At 29.1% G+C, this 23,719-nt stretch overlaps 2 protein-coding genes across 7 annotated transcripts in view; both read right to left on the reverse strand.

The window, feature by feature from the left end:
* LOC100576058 overlaps positions 1 to 4,031 on the reverse strand; it is a 98,527-nt gene extending 94,496 nt beyond the window's left edge. The window contains exons 1-3 of one of the 5 annotated variants that reach the window (XM_008183188.3): positions 3,736 to 4,031; positions 3,456 to 3,497; positions 3,267 to 3,293 (exon numbers count right to left, since the gene is read on the reverse strand). In XM_008183188.3, the coding sequence (XP_008181410.2) occupies positions 3,267 to 3,293; positions 3,456 to 3,497; positions 3,736 to 3,808 (142 nt within the window). In that variant the 5' untranslated portion in view covers positions 3,809 to 4,031. The remainder of the gene's footprint in view (positions 1 to 3,266; positions 3,294 to 3,455; positions 3,498 to 3,735) is intronic. The other 4 variants (XM_029485947.1, XM_029485948.1, XM_029485949.1 and 1 more) reach the window with 4 other exon arrangements.
* A 13,733-nt stretch (positions 4,032 to 17,764) lies between these two features.
* Positions 17,765 to 23,719, reverse strand: part of LOC100570038 — a 40,787-nt gene continuing 34,832 nt past the window's right edge. For both annotated transcript variants that reach the window (XM_029485951.1, XM_016803116.2), the window contains 3 exons: positions 22,681 to 22,974; positions 18,875 to 18,952; positions 17,765 to 18,433 (listed from right to left, as the gene is read on the reverse strand). In XM_029485951.1, the coding sequence (XP_029341811.1) occupies positions 18,392 to 18,433; positions 18,875 to 18,952; positions 22,681 to 22,974 (414 nt within the window). In that variant the 3' untranslated portion in view covers positions 17,765 to 18,391. The remainder of the gene's footprint in view (positions 18,434 to 18,874; positions 18,953 to 22,680; positions 22,975 to 23,719) is intronic.

The following is a 23,719-nucleotide window of genomic DNA, read 5'->3' on the forward strand; positions in this document are numbered from 1 at the left end:
TCAGAAACTGGCCAAGCGTTAAACAATAAAAATAAAAGAGGAGTGTTGCTCTTTAATGTAGGAGTGCAGTGAAGTTATGAATTAAAAAATAGCAGACTTGGCCACAATTTAGATTTCACTACTTTGATAGGCCGACTTTTTGGTAGGGAGTTTGGAACTTGGCATTTTTTCACGGTTATGTTTTTGTTGGAGATTATTACTACAGAACAAAGATTAGCATAATGTGCTGAATGTGCATAATTAGCATACTGTCTGTGAGTTCAGGTACGCATATTGTAATCGTGGAGAACTCAAGTTCTCTTAGATATGGATATTTAGTTGTAGCCTTACAATAATTATAAATGTGGTACCAAAACAGGAGGGCTTAATATTATATAATCAGCATAATATTATAAATAATAGGTACATATTATCCATAACATATAAGTATATATTATGTACCTACTATATAAATTATTATGTTTATAATTATATATATAAGTAACGATGTACCTAAAATTCGTTACAGTATAAATATATATGCAGTGCATTGTACATTTATTGATAAAAAGAAAATCATTAAACAAATACGAATAATGTTAGAAGCATATTCAAAAACTGTAGTTTTCAAGTCAAACAAAAAAGTATGAATAACTGTGACCTAAGAAAGTGTCATTTAATTTAGATAATTGTAAATCAGATTTTATAATCAAAGTGTAGTTTTTTTATATATATTACAGAGTTAATGCAAATTTGATTGACATCGTGAAAAAATCATTGGCAATCAACTTATTGATTATAATAATAAGATAATACATATAGTTAATTTAAAAATCACCTATGTATTTATATTTGAAAACCATCTAAATTTTGAATGAAATTTATTGTTAGAGTATTTGTCGTCATAGAATTTAGCCCAACCACCAAATAATGCCCAAGAGTCCAGCCTACGACGCCTACTTAATTGAAAGAGTCCAACGTAGGTTTTTGAGTTTCATTGGCTTTTTTTTTTAAAGTTCACCTTGGACCTCACGGCTATGTACCTATGTCTGATCTCTCCTTATTAAACTCACTAGCTGACCGCAGAGTAACACTTGACCTTAAATTCTTACATGGGTTATTAAGTGGTAAAATTGCTTTTCTATACCTTTTATCACAGTTAAATTGTAAGTTCCCCTCAAACACACCAGATCTCACGCTTTATTCTATATTCCAACTTTCTCCACCAACTATTTATCTAATGAACCATTGAGGCGTCTCATGCTAAATTCCAATACGAACCCCGATTTCCTTGTACCTCCAATACCTTTTAATTGTTGTCGCATTTTATGTTGTAATTAATTATATTATAAATACGTATATTGTAATAATTATTATACATTGTAAAAAGGGAAATGGCCGTTAAAGTATAATTATAAATATAAACTTATTTTAAACCATCATAAACTAAAACTATTAAATTATAAATTTTTATTAATTCGTTAGAATATTAATTTGTCTGTTGTCCTATTATTATTATTCTACGATAACTCCCACTTATCTTTCTTTCTTTTCACCTGTGTTGCGTGACAACAACAGTCATCTACTGCTGAGTGTAGTCGCCACACTCAGTACAAAAATGTAAATCATTCCTCAAAATGGGAATTTCTCCAGATTATTGCGACACTGGCACACGAATATTTCCATTAAAAATTCTAATTTATTCATGAAACTGCTGAACTGCGTCTGTTACTTTAATGAATCTTGTATTCAACATCAAACGTAGATAATGTTTTTAACAGGTAGAGTGCAGTTACATTGCATGTGTATAAATTCCGTACAACTTTGTGTCTGCGATTTTGTTCGTAGTGTCTAGTCCTGTGTGTCATTCTATAAACCTTGTCCACAAACTAGTATAGGTGTTCTGGTGTTATCATGTTCTGTGTAGTAATGTAATACGTTTATAAGCCATCTGATAAAACTACTTTAAAAAAAATTTAAACATTTCAAAATAATAAGTGCTTTACGTTATATGGATCACTCTGTATTTCCAGTACGAGTGTATTTGGGTGTTATAAATCAAATACAATTAAATTATTTAATAATAATATAAGAAACTATTTTTTTACACTTTTAAAATGGTAGTCAAAATTACACAATTATATTGTACATTTAATTATATAATAGGATATTGTAAACAATAACTTGTATGATTAAAGCGTGCATCGACCCACACCAAAGACATTATATTTACATTGTTTGCAACTCCCGTTAAAGTAATACACTTTTCTAGTAATACTTAATAGTAGAATAGAAATTACTTACATAAACACCAAAGCTATTTTTCCATATATTATTTTTATTCTACTACAAATTGTGCTACATAACCACTTTTTTTTTCCATCTATTATTTCTATTAAATTCTACTAGGTATATTGTTGCTATCGTCATATTTAAAATAATTAAATACACTCAAACTTTTTATATTTCCCCCAAAATATCGCATTAATATTTGAACATATTATAAAATACTAGTGATGGGCAACGATATCGATAGTTCGATACGATATCGATATCGTGACAAATTTCCGACATCGATATCGTTTTGTATTGTATGATATACCGTGATATCGAAAATAATATTTTTCAAGAAAAATGTAGGTTTTAAGCTATAATAAATTAATAAATAATAATAGTACGATGTCGGTGTTCCAATAATAAATAATAAATATTAATTAGCTTAATAAAGTAAATTCCTTAGTGTGATATATATTTAGTTAAATGAATACGAAAAGTTTTTTTTTAATTGTTTAGGTAAACATAAAATTATATTTATGATAAGATATCGATATCGTAGAAATAACGATATCGATACAGAAAATTATATCGTTGCCCAACACTATAAAATACACCAACTATTTTTCCTGAAACTCACTATTTTTATGTAATAACTTGCATAAATTCCTCCTTTGTATTTTATATTTTATTCTTTATTTTTTATTAAAAACTACTTGGCTCATAGGTAAATAGCTGGGTGCTCACTGCTCACCCTAACTAGTAGGTGCAAATAAGGCCATAAAAGTATAAAACTGCAGAAATTTTGCGAGGTACATATATACTTTAATGAAACACTTCATATAAATTATGTACAAGTACAACTTATTCTTTTAATAATGATTAATATAATATTCAAATAATAATAATATCGTATATACTATTGTGTACCCATGCATGACCTCTTATTATCTTACTTTACTTAAAATACCCATATTATATAGGTTATGAATATTTCCAATTATTTTACTTACTCAAATAGAATCTATGAAAAACAGTATCTGTAAAAACAAAATTTTAATTTTTTGATTTTTAATATAGCATATCATATTTAAAACATAAAAATTATTTATATGTTCATTACTCAATCTTTCTTTTAAATTCTGAGCGGAACAATGAATGTAGAGATTTTACAATGATGTGTAATTTAACGATTATTTTACCTTCTTTTAGCTTTAAGCATAGATCTCTATCACGTATGCCACCTAAATAAATAGTTTATTATTATAATTTCTCATAAACATTGGTCAAAAAACAAAGATGAAGGATGTGTTTGGGAATATCAATATTTTTACAGTGTTGGATTTATAAAAGCAGATTTTGATTATATCGTAAAACAACTATTTTAAAAAGATAATTTTTTGTTTTCATTAGTCAATTGTAATGAGTTTCAATATTTATTTTTTATTTTTTAATAAATAGTTATATGATATACTTAATTACCCAGTGGACATTGAGTTATTTTTCCTTGAATTATTTTAAAACATAGCCATAGAAGTCCCAATGAGATGTACATGGCGTATTAAAAATAACAATTAATTTTTTCTGATTAAAATATAATACAATATAGAACTATGGATTGCAATTGTAACTGATTTTAAAGGAAATAATCAATCGCTGGGACTTTCTGTAACACAAATGCAATGACAAAGTTTCAATGGTATGTAAAAACATTTTATTTTGTTGGACCACCACATTTGTATTGTATCAGATGCACAGGTGTGATGTGTTTGCATATAAGTTATTATGTACGTATTATTATGTATTTTACTCGCCTCATTTATGTACACTAACAATATTTTGTATGAAATAAAAATTGTAAAATTCATAGGTTTTTATTCAACAAGCTTTACTGAAAATTGTTGAACAATTGATTTCGACTAAAACTAAATGTTCGTAAAAGTACATATTTTTCCCTATTATAGATTTTCAGTCCAACGAAACAATAAAATTCATCTATTGATGTATAATGATAAGTTTTTTTCTATCTGTCATCAACTTTTAGACAGTAAAAATTCTACAATTTTACACTTTAGCATATTTTCTATTTGAAAAGTGAATAATATAGCTAATATTTTGTTGGTAAAAGTTTCGAAACTCGAAATTATGCTTCGATTTTTAACTTCAGTTTCTTTTCTGTAGGAAAAGTCAATCTAGTTTGTGTATTGAGGTGATTGGGGTTGATTTCGTGAAAATTTATTTTGGTTTTTGGTGTAACTCTTAAAAAAATTTCTATTGATAAATGCAAATTTCTATTATCAATTGATATTTATATTTATATTAGCATTTTGAGCTACTTATAGGCATAAGACAATTTCGAGCCTCAATAGTTTTTTTTTAAATTACTGTCGATAAAATTTTTAATTATGCTTGGTCAGAAAACTTGTAAATGTAATACAGTGTTCCTCATAAGTTTTTGTTGGTGGAAATTAAAAAATAAGTTGAGCAAGCTTGAATAAATCCACAATACACTTTTATAAGCGTTTGAAATTAAATGATATATTGTTACAGAAGCAACTAAAAAATATTAAAAATAAATATACACGTTTTTTTTTCAATTATTTATATTTCAAATATTTTGACGAAATTGATCAAAATGAAAATGTACACAGTTAACGTTAAAAATATACATATAATATATTAAACTTTTATAGATAAAGATTAAAAATGTATAACAAAGTTCCACGTTAGTATGTAATTTTGTAATCAAAAAATATATTTAAAACACAATTTTTTTTATAGTTATTTTAGGTTTATATTTCAATGAAATTATAACTTAAATAACCAAGAATAACGAATTTAGTTTTTTTATTGTAAATTAAAACTATTATTGTTGGGTACTTGAAACTTCTCAAGTATATTTTATACAAGTATTGAAATATAATAATATGCAAATAATATTAATTGAGCCTGCCAACTACCGTAATAATAATAACAATATAAATACAATATAAAATATCCTTGGCCAACCGTCTCCGCACAAATTAGTTTTTTCGTATACAGTGATATTATATAATTTAATTCAAATTTAACACTATCCATTTCAGCGACCCATTTGTATGCAGTGCCTGGTACCTGCATACAATCAACCTCGCACTTATCATCATTTACGATTGATACAAATGCCATGGTCGGCGGAAACGAAATAACATATTGCTAAATATTGCCCTTTATTAAAGACACAAAACCAGGCCCCTTAAAAGAAGTACATAATAGTATATTGCGTTTTTAATGAACACTTATTTTTTTTAGATGTAGAACTTATGTACTCGAAAAAAATAATTGTTTCAAAATGTATTGGTCAAACGTTTTGAGCCTCTAGACCGATGCCAATTTGTATCCTAAATCCTAATACTTCGTAACGAGACGACCCTTTAATCCGTATAATCATTTTTATTCACACTCGAACAACTGGATACCACAATGAACAAAGTGAATTTAGTGTTACACTGCCAGTATTTGCTACGTTCATGGCATGAACTGAGATAAATTACCTAGAACCTAAAATGTTTAGAGAATAAAATTGAACCTTAAAAATGTATCTCAAATATATTCGAATTACTAAAATAATAACATTATACGAACCCTGTCTTAAATTTTCTAGTTATTTTGCCAAAACATATTTAACGAAGACAAAAAAAAAGTCAAACATTTCAAATGTCCATAAATATCTCTCAAAATAATGTATAGAAAATGATAAAATAAACATTTCGTTTATATTTCATCTATATACGGTTATTATTTTGTGTTTAAATTGCAACAAAATATCAAAAACTAATTGAGAAAAAATTTGTTAATTTACGAAATAATATTCAATGTTTCATAAATATGTACTAAAAAGTTATTATTACTTTTCGGTAAACTTTTTTACTTTGTATCGATAAAAACTTATGACTTTTGAGGAATCTTATATATATTTTTTTAAATGGTAGTCATAAAAAGAAATATATTAATGCATTTTTAACTACAAAATAATTTGCAAAATGTTACGATTTTGATAAATTTTGTCAAGATTGTAACTTAACACTTAAAAAAAAAAATACTGTGATAGTATTTTCGATAATTTTTAGTTAGTATTATATTACCAACTTATGAGGAACTTTGTATTACATTTTCAAACTTTTTGACTAACCTAAATAATTTTTATTCTACTTATTCGAACAGGTGTATCGGTATACAATATTGTGTTATAACAACTGTGACATGTATGTAACCATTTTTTGTAAGAAAAATTTTGCTCTGTTAAAAACCTAAAACTGATTTTGTCTTGTTTTTTTGTTCTTTTTAAAATCATACATTAAAATATCTTTTATATTATAATTTATAATAAGAATTTATTATTAAATTCTATTATTTTTGTATAATATACCTTATAGGCCTCAATATATAGAACACAATAGGTGAATGGGCGTATACGACATTTAAATTGTTTTACAGGAGCTAAAAAAAAAAAAATTTAAAAATCGATTACATAATTTCATATAAATTCAATATATGGTTATAAATAATATATTTACAACTGATAATTGAAGATTACATTTTATATCTTTAATATTATGTTGGGCTGGCGTCACTTCAAAAAAACAAAATTGTTTAAGAAGCCCGATTTTTGATACCTTTAAAACATCATGAAATATATCGTGACTAATAATACACTCTTTTTTAATTTTTCAAAAGTTATTTTTAGGGCTTATAAATGAAAATGTTGAAAATCGGGCTTCTTACGGAACCAGATAAAAATCTCCTCTATAATTTTGTTCTTAGGTGTTTTTATGATAAAACCACTCAGTAATACCCATGTTATTGGAAAGCATAACATGTTTTTAAAGGAACTTTTCTAGCGATTTTCTTCCGTGACACGTCCTCTTAAGAGGACGCCACACCCGCATATTATGTTATCTCCGTCTTACAAACGCGTAACATACCAAATTTACGCTCAGCAGTTCACGTTTTATGCCGTTAGCTTAACAATTGATTCTAACAAATAACTCTATAATAACTTGATTCTAAGAACATTATCTGTGTTTTGTAGGAACTTTTTTTACAATAATTCAGTTTAAGTGAGTTATGTGTGTATAAGAAATGTAAATTAAAAATGCTCATAACTCATTTAATAACTGAATAATTGTAAAAAAACTTCCAACAAAACACAGATAATCTTCTTACCATCAAGTTTCATGATAGGTTGATTCACTCTAATTATTAAGCCAACGGCATAAAACGTGAACTGCTGAGTGTAAATTTGCTATGTTACACGTTTGTAAGACGGAGACAACAAATGTGGGTAGGCGTCCTCTTAAGGCAGCACTTTTATGATTAATTAGAAATTTAACACATATTATTTAGTTTTGCTCTTTTAATGTGTTGCCATCCTAAGCACAATTGAGTTATTTTCAACCATTAAGCCGATCGTACACCAAAATAACAAAACTGCTTAATGCAGTATGACTGAATTCTGATTTAATCATAATAAAACAATTCGTGTCGTACACTCGTACACCAAAAAAAGAAAGAAAATTTAAGTCATGTTTAGTACTTTAGTCACCGACATGTCTTACGACTAAGAAGAATATTTTGTGGTCTTTATTGTTAGATATTGAAAATAATGAAAAAAACAAAAATTAAAGGTGTTATATCCTTCAAATACAATGCGTACAATAAAACTACAACAAATTATTTGATTAAATGTTTTTTACGTGAACTACGTATAGTGACGATCTAAAATTTTAAAAGCGGATAAGTTGGTGTCACTCTGCTGTACAGTAGGTTACAAGTGTGTCGCTGTTATGGATGGTGTTAAATTTTAATTAAATAATATAATATCATTGTATAAGAAAAACGATTCTGAGTGGAGTCGGTCTAGGTATAAGACATAATATTATAATATAGTCCATGGTATTTAAAAAAATTGACCTATAATAGGTACCTATAATAAATTCCAAATTAATCATATCATAATATCTTTTAGGTACTTATAACGCATTATACATCAACAACAAACCGTGATACTATCATAGATATTATATAATAGTGTACTTTAAAAGTTTCAAGTATACCCAAGAATAATATTATATAATCACAACAAAATAACAAAAATAGTTATTCTAGGTTTTTAATATGTAATTTCGTACAAATTTTTACTTAAAATGACTATAAAAATGAACTGTGTAAATGTATTTTTTAGATTTTTTGGTAACAGAATTAATTAATAACATGGAATCTTGTTTTAAATTTTCAAATCTTAGATACAAAAGTTGAACATTTTATACATTTTTAACTACAAAATATTTATTCAAATTTAAATTTGATAAATTTTGTCAAAATTTCAACTTCAAATGCTTATAAAAAAAAATTGTGCCTTTGTATTTTTAATATTTTTCAACTGCTATTGTAAAAATATATCAGGAGCTTTGTATTAATTTTTTAGCCTCATAGATAAAACTTTATTGATATTTATAGAAAAGAAAACTAAAATATTTGAAAACTGACAATGTCCGTAAACAGTTCAAAAAGAGTCAAATTATTTTCAAAATATTATCGTATATAGAAAATGCTAATATAAACATTCAATGAAATTTTCAAGTTTCTACAGTCATTCGTTTTTTAATTACAACAAAATAAGAAAATCGTTATGTAAGAAATCGAGTGAATATCAAATGTTGAAAAAATATGTATTTCAAACGCTCATAAATATTTAATTTGAGTTTCTTATAGACATTTTTTATTTTTTGATAAAGGTAGATAATCCTATAAGGAATCTTGTATTACATTTTAAAATCTTAGTTCTAAAAAGAACTACGGGTATACGCGCCCGGCGGCCAGCACTTTTGGGGATTTCCTCTTTTCCATCCGGCACTTTGGGGATTTCCTCTTTTCTACCCGCTGGACAGAAGAAGGTTGCTTTCCTACGCTTCACCCATGGTGGAAAATCAAACTTTCGGTGCAGGCGTGACAAAAAGTTAATATTTTTCTTCGTTGTAATACAAATAAATTACAAAATTTGGATTTAATGGTCAGCGCGTAAACATTTTTTTCATTTTTGAATTTAATACCACCATTTTCTTCCATTTTTCTCAACTGAAGTATAGCACTGGTCAATGAATCTGGGAAAGGAGGATAATTTTTCCGTCTTTTATCATACGTGGCTTTTCTTATGGATTGTATATCTGAATATGGCACTTCAACATCTGTTATCATCAGCTCAGATCTGATTATTTGTATGGTTCAATTCAAATCGAGTCATCTGCTCTACGTTTTCAATATTATCGTAAAATTTGGTGTTTTATTTTCTCCATTGTATTGAAAATATGACTTTGCACACCTAATATTGATAAATCTTTTGATAATATTGTCTGATAATATAGGTATTGGTATAACATATCCTACGTAAGCATAACCATTTAACTTGCCGTCTTTTCATTGTCTTATAAAACGATGTTTGTTTTTACCAACTAATGCCAATTATTTCCCGCGTCTTGACTTTTTATTGTTTCATTTTCCATTTTAAATTACACAATTATTCTACAATTTTATACTACACTCAGAACGTTCGATGACAACTAATAAAATCTACAGTGCTTATAAGTAGTGTGGACTATTATTATTATAACTTACAAGGAACCTTGTTTTAAAAGAACAAAGTCTCGTACAATTATTTTCCTATATTGTTGTTCTTCAAAAGCTAATTACCATTGATACTTGATATTCACATGTAATGTTTATTATATCATTTACTATACTTGACTGAAATATTTTGACTCGTTTTGAGCTATTTACATAGGTACATTTTAAATTTAAATTTTTTTATTTTTTTTCTCTATAAATGTCAATACAATCATATTCATTGGGTAAAAAGGCTTGAAAACATAATACAAGGGTTCAAATATATTGTTACAGTAGCAACTAGAAAATATTAAAAATGAATATACACTTTTTTTTTACAAGTACATAATATTTAAATTTCAAATGTTGACGAATTTGATCAAATTGAAATTGACAATTGTACAAAGTTAAAGTTAAAAAGTTTAGCAATTGGATGTCACTCCGCTGTACAGTAGGTTACAAGTGGGTCACTGTATAATTGATAGTATTAAACTTGAATTCAATGATATAATAGCATTGTATGATTCTGAGCGGAGACGGTATGTAAGTCTAGGTATAAGACATACCTATTATATACTTATATCTATGATATTAAAAAAAAAAATTGACCTATAATAGGTACCTATAATAAATTCCAAATTAATCATATCACAATATCTATTAGGTACTTATAACGCGTTATACATTAACAACAAATCGTAATATTATCATAAATATATAATAGTATACTTTAGAAGTTTCAAGTTACCCACGAATAATATTATATAATCACAACAAAATAACTAAAGTAGTTATTCTAGGATTTTTAAATTTTAATATGTAATTTCATCCAAATTTGAACTTAAAATAAAATGACTATAAAAATAAACTGCGTTTATGTATTTTTTAGATTTTTTGGTAACAGAATAAACTACTTACGTGGAATCTTGTTTTAAATTTTCAATCCTTAGATACATTTTAGAACATATTATACATTTTTAACTACAAAATAATTATTTAATTTGAAATTTGATAAATTTTGACAAAATTCGATCTATAAATGCTTATAAAAAAAAATTGTGCATATATATTTTTAATATTTTTCAACTGCTATTGTAACAATGTATCAGAAGCCTTGTATTAAGTTCTTATACTTTTTAGCCCGACAGATAATACATTTTTGATATTTATAGAAACAAAAACTAAAAAAAAAATTGACAATGTCCAGAAACAGCTCAAAAAGAGTCAAATTAATTTCAAAATGTTATCGTATATAGAAAATACTAATATAAACATTCAGTGCAATTTTAAAGTATTTAGAGTCATTTGTTTTTAATTACAACAAAATAAGAAAATCGTTACGTGAGAAATCGAGTGAATATCAAATGTTGTAAAAATATGAATTTCAAACCCTCATAAAAATTTAATTTGATTTTGACATTTTTTTTTGTGAAATGTAGATAATCTTATAAGGAATCTTGCATCACATTTTAAATTCATAGATTTAAAAAGAACAATTTTTACGAATTCTTAATTCAAAATAATTTGCTAATTTTCGTGATTTTTCCATATTTTGTCAATTTTAGATTCTGAGTGGGACGATGAATGTATTGATTTTACAATGATGTGTGTTTTTTTATTTTTATTTTTGTGTCTGTCATCACGGTTTGGGCAGTAAAACTGCTTCGATTTTCTTGAACAGTATCTTGTTTGATGGGAAAGTTAATCTAATTGGTGCATTCGGGATGTCAAAATTTGAAATTTCCAATAGTTTTCAAAAGCGTTGTGAAAAACAAAAAAAAAAAAATTAAGGAAAAACGGGAAAGACGGCCAAGTAAAATTATTCTGTACTCCATTCAGAGTTTTTTGAGTTTCTGTAAGCTCTGGAATTAGAGTGGAAAGTTATATTATGTCAATAGTATCTCTTAGATATAATGTAGAATTGTAGAACATAAAGAAGAATATTATTCTAATTTTGTTCTGTTTTCTGTTCCTAGTTCCTGTTCCTAGTTCCTGTTCCTATGGGGGTTGGTTGGTTGTTTGCTCGTTTTGTCATCTAAAACAAGGTGTGATTGGTTAATGTTCATTCGGTACTACAGCTCACTTCGTCGCTGAGACATGTTAATTCATTGTGGTGTCTACACTCCGCCAAGAACACTACGGTTCCTAGTGGTTAAGTCCAGTGGCGGTTTTCCTGGGGAGGCAAGGGAGGCAGTGCCTCCCTTCAAAAATAAGAGAAAATACATGGTTAATATTATTGAAATTATAAAATGTTGGGTGTTTATATTTTCAAATATACACACTATTATAAAAGGGAAATAAAAAAAATATATATTTAAATTATGTATTGAAGGGACTATGGAGTGTACCATGCCCGGTCTTGGTCTTTAAACAAGACCGTAATGCCCATAAGTAAGAGACTGGCCAGTTCCCGTGCGCAACAGGCGAATATAATATTAATATTATACTGATATACTGTATTAGGTACTACATAGTTCGGCTGCCCCTCCACGCGTCCCGTATCGGCGGTGGCTACCAACTTTCTCAAGAGGCAACTGCCGCCGCTGTTATCGATGCGTTACATGTGTACACAAATGTACACACACAGACGCACATAAAATATGCAAATAGTGCATGCGCGATTCTCTGTGGAGACTGCACATAACCGTAGCATCCGTTGGCAAACGTCACAGGCTGTGACTTGCAGCGGCTCAGTGGCTGACGATTAATCATTATAGATTATACACTTTATTGCACGTTATCACTAATAAGTTATGATCAATAGCAATGGTATATTAGCAATAATATATTATGTTTATTATTCATACTATTTTACTATGATTTAAATTGTATTATTTTGTTTTCTGTGTGATAGGTACTGCAGTGAGTGTGAGCGCCGAATTACATAATTAATAATTTCTAGTTAGGTATTTTAATTACAAGAAATAGTGAAAATTAAAATCTTCTGACAGATATCTAAAGAAAAAATATGGTTTTTAAACAAAATAAATGAATTTTGAGAATTGGGGGATTTGCGCTAATATGTCTAGATCGGTTCATATCGTTGCCTCCTCGAAAATTTAACGGCAGAACCGCTATTGTAGTTAACCCAACTTAACTAGACCTAACCGTTTCAGAGCGAGCCTCACTTGATACTGCTTCTCCACACTTGACAGTTGATGTGCTTTGTAATATACCCAATTCCCTACTGACAGACTGGTTCTTCCCAGAGATTCTGATGTTATATGGGTTCTGAGTGTTTCGGGACTGGACGTCACCGGATAACCCCCTCTTCCGCCGGAGTATCATCTGGTTCCACTGAGAGTTGACCGCATCTTCATCACTCTGAGCCTCCGATGTTTTTTCTTACGGTACTTGGGCTGACGTCAGTTACCTCCAACCACAATGATCCTGGGTCCATATTTTCGTAACTCCTTGTTAATCTCAACAATATTTACTCAGCAATGCATTTGCTGCACATTGTTATTATACATATATTATTTCTATCATCTACCTAATTAAATTACGCTTGAAGAGATCAGGATATTTACCTATTTAAAATGTGAACGCAATACAGGTGTATACATTTATCACAGTTAGCTTATAATTAAATTAATGGGCAATCTCAGCCAATATTGTAGTGATCCCACCTACAGAGTTGAATTTGAAGTGTTTGGATAACACTTAGATAATATGCTATGATATACTTTATTATAAACATGTAATACGTGTTGAAGACATCATAAAGACGAGTCGCAAGGTAACTGATTTCTGCGTGTCAGTACTCGTCGCATATTTATCACTAAACTAGCGGTGATATAAATTGCGCATGATAAGAGTTGTACCCCGAGTAACAATTTATAGGTTTATAGGTTCATACACGGTTTACAATCATATATAAAAATGCGGTGCTGCACTGCGTTCAAATCTCGTTCCAAACACAGTCTAATCAGTGAAATGCATACCGGATTTAACATGGGGTGCACCGAGTTCCACCAGAGTGCGAATTCAGTGATGGGACGGTTGTAAGGTTCATTTATTGACCGTTCCACTAAAGTGCAAATTCGGTGTTGAGATGGTTGTACAACCTATTTGTTGACCGTTCCACTAAAGTGCAAATTCGGTGTTGAGACGGTTAGAAATGGTTGAAATAACGAACAAAAAACACAGAAAAAAATTCGTTCTAACATGGCCGCCGCAATTTAATTCTGATCTTGGCGGGATCGAACCTACGACCCCCGGGTCATTCACACTGCCGCCTAACCTACCTGCCTATACCTACTGAGTTGAGGTGGAGTCAAATCTATGATACTTAAGGCCGGGGCTATATATATTTCAAAAGAATGGTATAATAAAGGAATAATATTTTTCTAAACATTATATTAACTAAGGAAAATATAAAACAGTAAAATAATAACGCAGAACCGTATTTTTCAGGAACGGTATCAATTAGGAAAATATTGCCAGGACTGTATGAATCAGGACAACATTTTCGAGTATATTATAGATATATATTATATCCTACACGTGGGTCCGTATTAATATAAAATCGTATTAATCGAGATAATAAAACATAGGACTGGATGGGGGAGGCGCATACAAAGTTGGAATATATTTCATCGGAACCGTACCTATTCTTTTGGAAAAATAATATGTTGGAAATCATTTTATTTGAACCGTATATTTTGTCGGAAAACGTATTTTGCCTGTATATTCCATTTTAATAATATTATACTTTTAAGTTCCCAAACGTTTCAGTTTAGGCCCTTCTAAAACGTACTTCCGGAGTCGGGGGTCCTCGACTCCCCCCCCCCCCTAGTTGTATTTTGGACAAGGTTTAGTTTTTGTACGACGTTTATGAAATTCGAGATTTGTATAGTTTGGTGGTCGGTGATCAAATTCTGCGTCGTGTGTCGGGACCATAGAAGCCGTTTTTCTTCGTCTTTTGGGACTTCGAAAGTTCAAAATGTGCGTTTTTGGGGTTTTTGGCGCGGACACTTAGATTTTGGTTGCGGCGAGCCGTTTTTGTGTCGGATGTTATAGAGGACTTTGCGCCGTATCGATGGGTACCGAGATAGAGGTTATCCGACTTTTGGTTCGGAAGTTATGATTTTTCGAGTGTTTTATGTAGGTACTTCGAAAGTTACGTAGTTACGTGTATTTTGGACTTTGGGTTTTCGTTTGATCGTTACAAAACTCAATATTCTAGTCTTTTGGTGTACGAAGATTCAAAAAGGCTCAATGTTCGAAGTACGTACGATTATTATTTCACCCGTAATCGAAGTACCAAAAAGTTGAAAAACGCAATATGTGATTATTCGTATAACCGGACGTTTCCTTATGGTATACGTCTGTATAAAGTTTTAAATAATAATTATTTTGAACTTTTTTTCACATTTATTTCAGTAGGCGTGTAGCTCATTATTTATTAATGTAAATCGGTAGATATAAAAAAAAATATTAATACCTATAAGATAATAGGTGAATTAATTCTAATATATTATATTTGAGCTGACAACATAAAATTGGATGTACATTTTAAAGTACTAACTCCTTCAATATAGGTTGTATCGTCTTGAAATCTTCGAGTTTCAATGCAGTGACACCTATCTAGATAAAATTTCTGTTCTCAAAAAAGCCGCGTTTCGTATTTAAGTTTGAGATATTAGTAAAACAAAATTACACACGAATTTTTTTGTTGAAAATTCAAATTTTGAAAAAAAGTATTTACAATAAAAGTTATATCGATTTTAATAATTTTATCAATATAATAAATTAAAATATAGAATTATTGAATTTCAATAAAGTACCTAATTTGAAATGTAGCACGGGCCAGTTAAAAATAGTACGCGGACCGCCGCAGTGGCCCATCCCTGATAATATAAAGTGATCAAAATCATTTGAGCAAGTATATTTTTCTATATTTTAACGATGCTATATATTACCTACCTGTTATGTTAACATAAATGGTTTCCTTAAAAAGTTAAAAACAAATACAATAGCATGCAACTAATGATTTAACATATATTATTTTATCATAGGCAATATAAAATAATTATAAACTTATATAAAATTTGAAAAATAAGAATTATAGTTGAATTTTGAAACTTTATTAGTATTTAAAAAAAAAATGTAATAATTTATTTTGGGAGACTAAGTTATTACTAGTTTTGGGCCCCCCGAGTTGCGCTTATGTGTACATTTAATATTTAGCCTTACACAGAGGTGGACTGGCTAGGGTTAGCCCCCCCCTTGGCTTATAATTTTCTTCGTGAACCGTCCAAACACGGTTCAGTCTATTACACGGACCTAACACCAAGATATTAAATAACTCGGTTAATAATTTTTTTGTGAACCGTCCTAACACGGTTCAGTCTATTGCACGGACCTGACACCAAAATATTATTTCCCTCGGTTTATAATGTTCTTCGTGAACCGTCCAAACACGGTTCAATCTATTGCACGGACCTGACACCAAGATATTAAATAACTCGGTTAATAATTTTTTTGTGAACCGTCCAAACACGGTTCAGTCTATTGCACGGACCTGACACCAAAATATTATTTCCCTCGGTTAATTATATACCTCATGAACGGTCCAGACACGGTACGGTCAATCGAACGGACTAGGCACCATACAAAGTTTAAAAACAGTTCAAAATAAAATTAGCACTCTCCATGCACCTATCGGTCTGTTGAACCGACCTCACCCCATGAAATTGTTACTCGGGACCAATCGTGCGCGTGTATGCGTGATATCAATTGTGCGCATGCGTATTTGCACCTATTCACCTTAGTTATGTTGGCTTCAGATATTTTGCTAGTAGATATATCAATAGTATATGATCTAAGGCATACAAGTAACAGGATAGAATAATAACAAGAGTTCAAATTGTTATTAATTTGTTTATTTGACACTTTAAAACTTGTGGTAAAATTGGATGTGAATAGAATAAAGCTTGTGAAAGTTTATGTTCTGGGTATCACGAAGAGTGTATCACGTCTGATTCTAGTCTTCTTATATTTCTCCTATATGGAGTTAACCCGTTCCTACTGATAAGTTTGTTATGCCATTTGTGTGGCCTACGTGCTTACGAGGTCTAGGAAATAACATTGAACCATGCTTTATTTTTTTTAAATTAAATCTTGATTTAAAATTTAATCTTTAACTTTAGGTTATTCTATGTTTATAGTATATTTTTAGTCGTACTGTGGACATCCTGTTTAACGGAGCTATCGATATTATGGATGATAATAATGTGTGTCCTAATATATATATATATATACTACTCATCAGTGTATATATTAATACTTTATATACAAATTATGTTTGGCCCTTATTTACCAATACGTAGTATTGTATGATAATCCTACCTTTTGATCTTTTGTGTGGTGGTTATGTGATTTAGCTACCAGGATGTGTTTAGTAAAACTAAATTCTAATCATTGAATTTTGCGAGCCATAACTTAGATCATTTCTTAAGTGTATTATTGCTAAACCTTATCCTGTCCATAATCATAATATTGGGTTTTAAATATATATTATTATATTGCTTGTCTCCGGTACATACCAATATAATTAACAACGGACTTGCATACTTTATTCTTTAAACGGCACGACAAACTGATATCGGTCATGATTTAGAGGTATATGTCCCAAATATAAATAATCTCAAAATGATCATGAAACCAAATATATGGGTGCGATCGAACATAAAATTATTAATTTCTCGATAATAGATGAACATTGTTTAATCGTATTTTTTTAATCTATTGGTATAGCTACAAGACTTGTTATGGTACCGAATGTTCTCTAACCATCTCTAATATTAGATTTTTTTCTTTAAGTATATACTCGTATGAAATAGGTTTAAATACATTAACAAATGTGTAGATTAAAATATAGAATAACTAGTTCAGTGACCAAACACGGTGTCCGAATAACTGAATGAATAGAAAACGAGTGGCAAAGAAATATTTTTAAATAGTAAAGATTTTGGATTAGGCTTATATGGACAATGTGTATTCAGAATTCTAAAACACAAAGAGATGGGCTAGGATTCATTAATCCCCTTCATGTTAAGATTGTAGTCATTGCGTCTCTTCTACTTTTGATGAGTATCGGTGGTACGAAACGTTACGGGAGTGGGACACGTCCGTAAGTTTTTATGTGCCTCGGTGCAACTTAATTTTTGCTAGTAAAGCATCTGTGCTATTCTGTAGAGTGTTGTTCACAGTTGACGTGTACCTATGAATTGTAGTGCGTTATTATACACTGCATATGGTCACATCGGAATTAGCTATTCTGTGTATTTATTTAGATATAAAGTGAACATCTTTTTTTATTACAATAGCTTTAAAAATAATAGATAATATTAGGTTCACAGTATAAGATATAGCTGAAAATAAATATTGATACAATATGTGTGAATTTTAAAATAAGATAACAATATTATTATAATGATGAAATAAATATAATAATTAACGGTTAATATTCTTAATATCTTCGAAAAATGTATTATCTTATACCTCCGTTTTGAGAACCAGTATTTGTCTGTACCTAATATAATGTAAAATACTTATTAACATTTTAAATCTTTAATATATTGCAATATATTAATTATTATATGAGTCTAATCCTGAAAAGAAATAATTTACAAAGAATAAAGATACTATTTAGTATTTAATTTCAAAGTATAATAGCAGGGCAACATGAGAAATACAAGACATGTATAAGTACTTAATAGGAAAAAGTACTGTAAAAAAAAATTGGGGAAATTGCTATATTGTAGATATAGTAACTAATGGATGAAGTGAAAACAAGATTGCACAATAGAATAGATCGTCCTTGACGAAAGCCATGTTGTTCTTTCTTCAAAACATTATACAAATTGCATAGGTAATTACCTATCTTATAAATATATATAATATTATATACATTTTTATTATTCAAAAATGATTAAATAAACTATAGCTAATACTAATTAATATTTTGATTTACCTGTTCAATTGAATGTCTGTTCTGTATCATTAAATACATACTTAAAAGTTCATGAGCTTCCATATTTCTAGCTCGATCCTAAATATAATATGAATAAAGTAGTGGATAAAAATAATGAAATTTAGAGCTAAGAAAAAAACAAGTAAGTAGGTAACAGAAATTATTGTGATAATGATAAGTGATAAACCATATTATCACTATCATATATCAATATACATTCTTATTGAAAATGTACATAACCTTTATTATTATTATGATTTTAATTATTATGCTGTATGTAATGTAAGTGATTGCCATAAGTTGTATTTTATAATAAATCAAAAAGTTGTATAGTTATAAACCTTTGTATAAATAAATATTAAATATAAAAGCAATTACCACATACATTATAAGTGTGTACCCATAGAAAATTTTGTAAAATTTTATGTCATATAAAATATTTCCATAGTACCTATACTTTAATATAAAACAGAGGATAATTATTTATGACGGGCTGTGCAAGATGTGAGATGATGCAATAAACATATACCTACGTTATACATATTATGCATTAAGGGGCCTCGCTACGGTCATTATATTTTAATTAAATGCAGGTATCCTCTCTCGTACGCACATGCACGTGTCAATATCTCGATAACCATATCAATTTCATTACACGAATTTTACAAAAACATACATTTGTTTTGACAAAATTAAAGTTAGTTAACGTTGTCTGATTTTGATGGTGAGACTCGTTTGCGCACATATTAATATATTTCTTAAATTTACGACAACTCATTTACGCACAAAACAGTAAACAATAAAAACCAGCTTTTAGGTACAGTTTTTGGTCTACAGGGTGTCTTAAGCTGCCCAACACGTTCAATATTATTGATATCAATGACCCGTTAATAAATATTGAAGTACCTTCAATACAGTCAATACACGGTCAATAATATTCTCAATGTCGAATATCGAATAATAATATTGATTGTGTATAGGTCACTTTATCAGACAGGAGTAAGACCGTATAGTCTTAAAGCCCAAGAACAACGAACGGAGCTGAAAACTTGTACATGCACTTCAATAGTAAATTTTATACACCCCCGCCATCACATTCACCATCACATTCAAATACTCGTGGAAATTCAAGTCGACACTGATTTAAAAATAAATTCATAAGAAAAAAATAAAGAAATTACCCGTAGAACAGAAATATTAAAAAACAAAATGTTTTGAAAAAAATATATTCAGATTACAAATCTAAAAAAACGTGGGTAAGTGGATTTCGCTCGGATAGCGGACAATGTGCGACGGTCGGAAGCTGCAGTGGTCTTTTGGTCTGGTCGTCAGTCTCAAGCCGGTTGGTGTGTGATAAGGAGGTCTGATGATTAGGTTAGGACCACTGAGGTTCGAGTAGCCCGGGTAAGCAACAACGTTCGCCGACAACGTTCTTTACTGCCGCCGAAAACGCGACATAATTACGTGAAAAAAAATTTCGGGCATCTATGCAAATCATTTAGCCAACGTATTATTTTGGGTGTCTAGCAGGTCAGTCACCTCGAAGAACTGCACCGAAAACGCAAAATTAAGTAATAAATTACGTGAAAAAAATTCAAAACATTTCGCTCTATACTCTCCGCGATGTCAATCCACCTCGGGTATCGGGACTCGTCGCTAACAAAGAACAGCCGCGGGCTTATACATTGAATGTTGGTATCAAAAAGTGATACAAATAACTAATAAGGTAAATCAAGAGCAAATTGGACGACTTTATAATACCTAGGTGATTGATGTTTCTACACAGTGGCCTCACGTAAGTAAGGCAGGCCCACAGTTCAAAGATCCTGCAGGGTACGCCACGGAACAACGTCTCCACTCAGAATCTTTTTTCGTATACAATGATATGTAATCATTGAAATTAAATATAACACATCCATTACAATGACATGCTCAACAACTATTGTACAGCAGAGCGGTACCCACTTGTCCACATTTTCTTAATTTTAGATTCTGAGTGGAGGAAAATTATGTATTGATTTTCCAATAATATTATGTGTGCTTTATTTCGGTCTATATATAATCACTTTCAGGGAAGTAAAAATGGCCCAATTTTCTATTTTCTATTTAACTCTAAAAAAAAAATATACCAAAAGGTTAAATACATTTTTTATTAGCATTTGAAATTCAAATGTTTAAAAAATTCATCCAAATCATGAAAATTCAAGAAAAATTTCATATTATTTTGTAATTAAAAGTTTATAAAAAGTTTAATTTTTTGGCTTAGCATTGAACATTTAAAACAAGGTTTCTCATAAATATATTGTACATTAAACAAAAAATCTGCAAATCATAATAATTTAAGAACAGATTTTTTTAATGGATGATTTTATATTATATTTGGACGAAATTATATATTTTAATGGAGAATATTAATTTTAACTATTTTTCGTAACCTAAAAATATTAGGTACTCGTGGATGCCTTAAAGTTTTAAAGTATATTATATAAAATGTTTTCAGCAAAAATTAATCCAGACTACTCTTCTAGCGAAATAAATTACTTTGATAGCAATATTATGATAAAATAAATTGTATATTTAGTAATACTGCAACTGACAGAGAATGTCTTCGCTCAAAATCGTTTTTTCGAATACAGTGATTTTATATCATTCAATTCAATTTTTAACACACATTTTACAGTGATCCACTCGACACCTTACATTAGTGGCACCCACTAGTCCACCTTATTTTAAATATCAATTAATTTTAGTTTCAATCTAAACTGCAAAATTGTTATATTTTATATCATAAGTTTTAAAACACAATTATTTGTATATTACTTGGCAATATTTTTTTTATTTTTTAATTTTTTTATATTTACATAATATCTGATAATTATTTGTATTATCTATTAAATATGTCGCTCGTATTTAACGCAGATCAGATATTTAGCAAAAAAAACACGCACGCAATTTGTAAACGTTGGTCTATGTACTCAATAATTAAATTTGGTACACAAAACACTACCGGCTGTAGATACGGAAGATAGGTATTCTACAATAAGTGGCTCAAATGAACTGCAAATGACTACAGACAATATTACAGACAATATTGTATTACATACAATATTACAGAAATAATACGAGTGTTTAGACCAAAACATGTTTAGTTTAATGAAACGACTTAAAATACATTTTTTTTATGGCTAAAATGATAAATCGTGTTTGACCCCTGACAAAATGCTATAAGTTTAAAACGATATTTTTTATTTTGAAAATTATAGCTATTTATTATTTTATTATTTATCTAAAATTTTTCCTCTGTGATATGGTAGTACTTACCCAGGTATCTTATTATAATATATGAATTACAATTATAATAATAGTAATTATAATTTACTTTTATATATTATTAATAAAAAATATTCGAATATTTTTTATTCCAAAATAGTTTCATGGACATAGGCATATTTATTCCTGATATCTATAAACTTGCTAAGTATGCGTATGACGTAGGTACATTTGAATTAAATTGAATATATAAATCTTTTATGTGATGAAAAACATTTGTGACGTATTGTGTACACTCAGCCGTAATAAAATAATATCGTTAAGTTAAAAAACATAAATAGTAATATATGTTGTACCTATTAATTACTTTTGTTTATTGATTATTAATTCATTTAAAATTGCCACTTTTTTTTCGAAATCCCAATTACAATAATATAATATTCAATAATTTTTAATTTTCTTTGAAACCATAAGGATTTGTAAACCCAGTTGTATATTAGGTATGAAAAAAAAAAAAAATATTAAAATTGGTTTACCTCGCTAGTAATGACTACTTCATTAATAGCTTTCGCTAAATATTGGTGCAATTCTTTATATTCATTTTTATCCGAATCCATAACATATAATCTATAAAGTAGAATATTTATTTCTATCTTATTAACGTATGGACATTTTGATTTATTTCTCAGAGAATTTAGGTCTTTCAACATATTTGATTTTTTTTCATTCGTGTATGTGTCTAATATTTTTGACGTTTCTGTTTTTAAATTACTAAAATTCCAACCACCAGGCCAAGAATTAACTTCCCAACTGTTATTGGCTAATAGAATCTGAAAATAAAAATTTGTCAATTAATTATATTCCTTGTTTTTAATTGATAATTAATTAATTGCATTTTATCTTAGAATTATTCATGAGGAATGAATTCACTAATTTTTAGGATATGGTTTTTTTAAATACATCTTATAACTATATTTTGGGTAGAATAAATCGTGATTCGACAATGTTCATGCCATGATAATACAATTTTCATTGATTTAATAGTTATCTTACTTATTGGGACTTAAAAGTAATATTTACTAATTTTTAAGACTGGGAATTTACGAGGTAAAAATTTACGTTAAATAATATTTAATTATTATGTAATTACATATTATGTAATGCAATCTCACCGGCACCCCGCACTGACGCCTTCGACGACCTACCGGGTGTTGGGTTTTCACCGCGCGGTTTGTGTGCGCGTGGAATTGGAACAATCTAAGTCCCCCCACCTCTCCTTATTATATGGCTTCCAGTGATTATACGAACGCGCGATCGGCTTTTTGAATAAATATACAATTAATTTATTAGTAATAAAATGTACGCCGGCTGAAGAGTGTGTCAACCTGCATTACCATTGTGTTCATCTTTGCGTTGGGATTGTTATTTTTGTATACAAATATAATATATATGCACCGTATACGCCGTAGAGGCTACCGTATACCTACATCGGATAATGTACTATAATATATTATATTCACTTGTACGCCATGGCCGGCATTATTTTTTACATATACCTACGTTTTATATTATAAT

The sequence above is a fragment of the Acyrthosiphon pisum genome, chromosome X, assembly GCF_005508785.2.
Source record: "Acyrthosiphon pisum isolate AL4f chromosome X, pea_aphid_22Mar2018_4r6ur, whole genome shotgun sequence".
Classification (NCBI taxonomy): Eukaryota; Metazoa; Arthropoda; class Insecta; order Hemiptera; family Aphididae; genus Acyrthosiphon; species Acyrthosiphon pisum.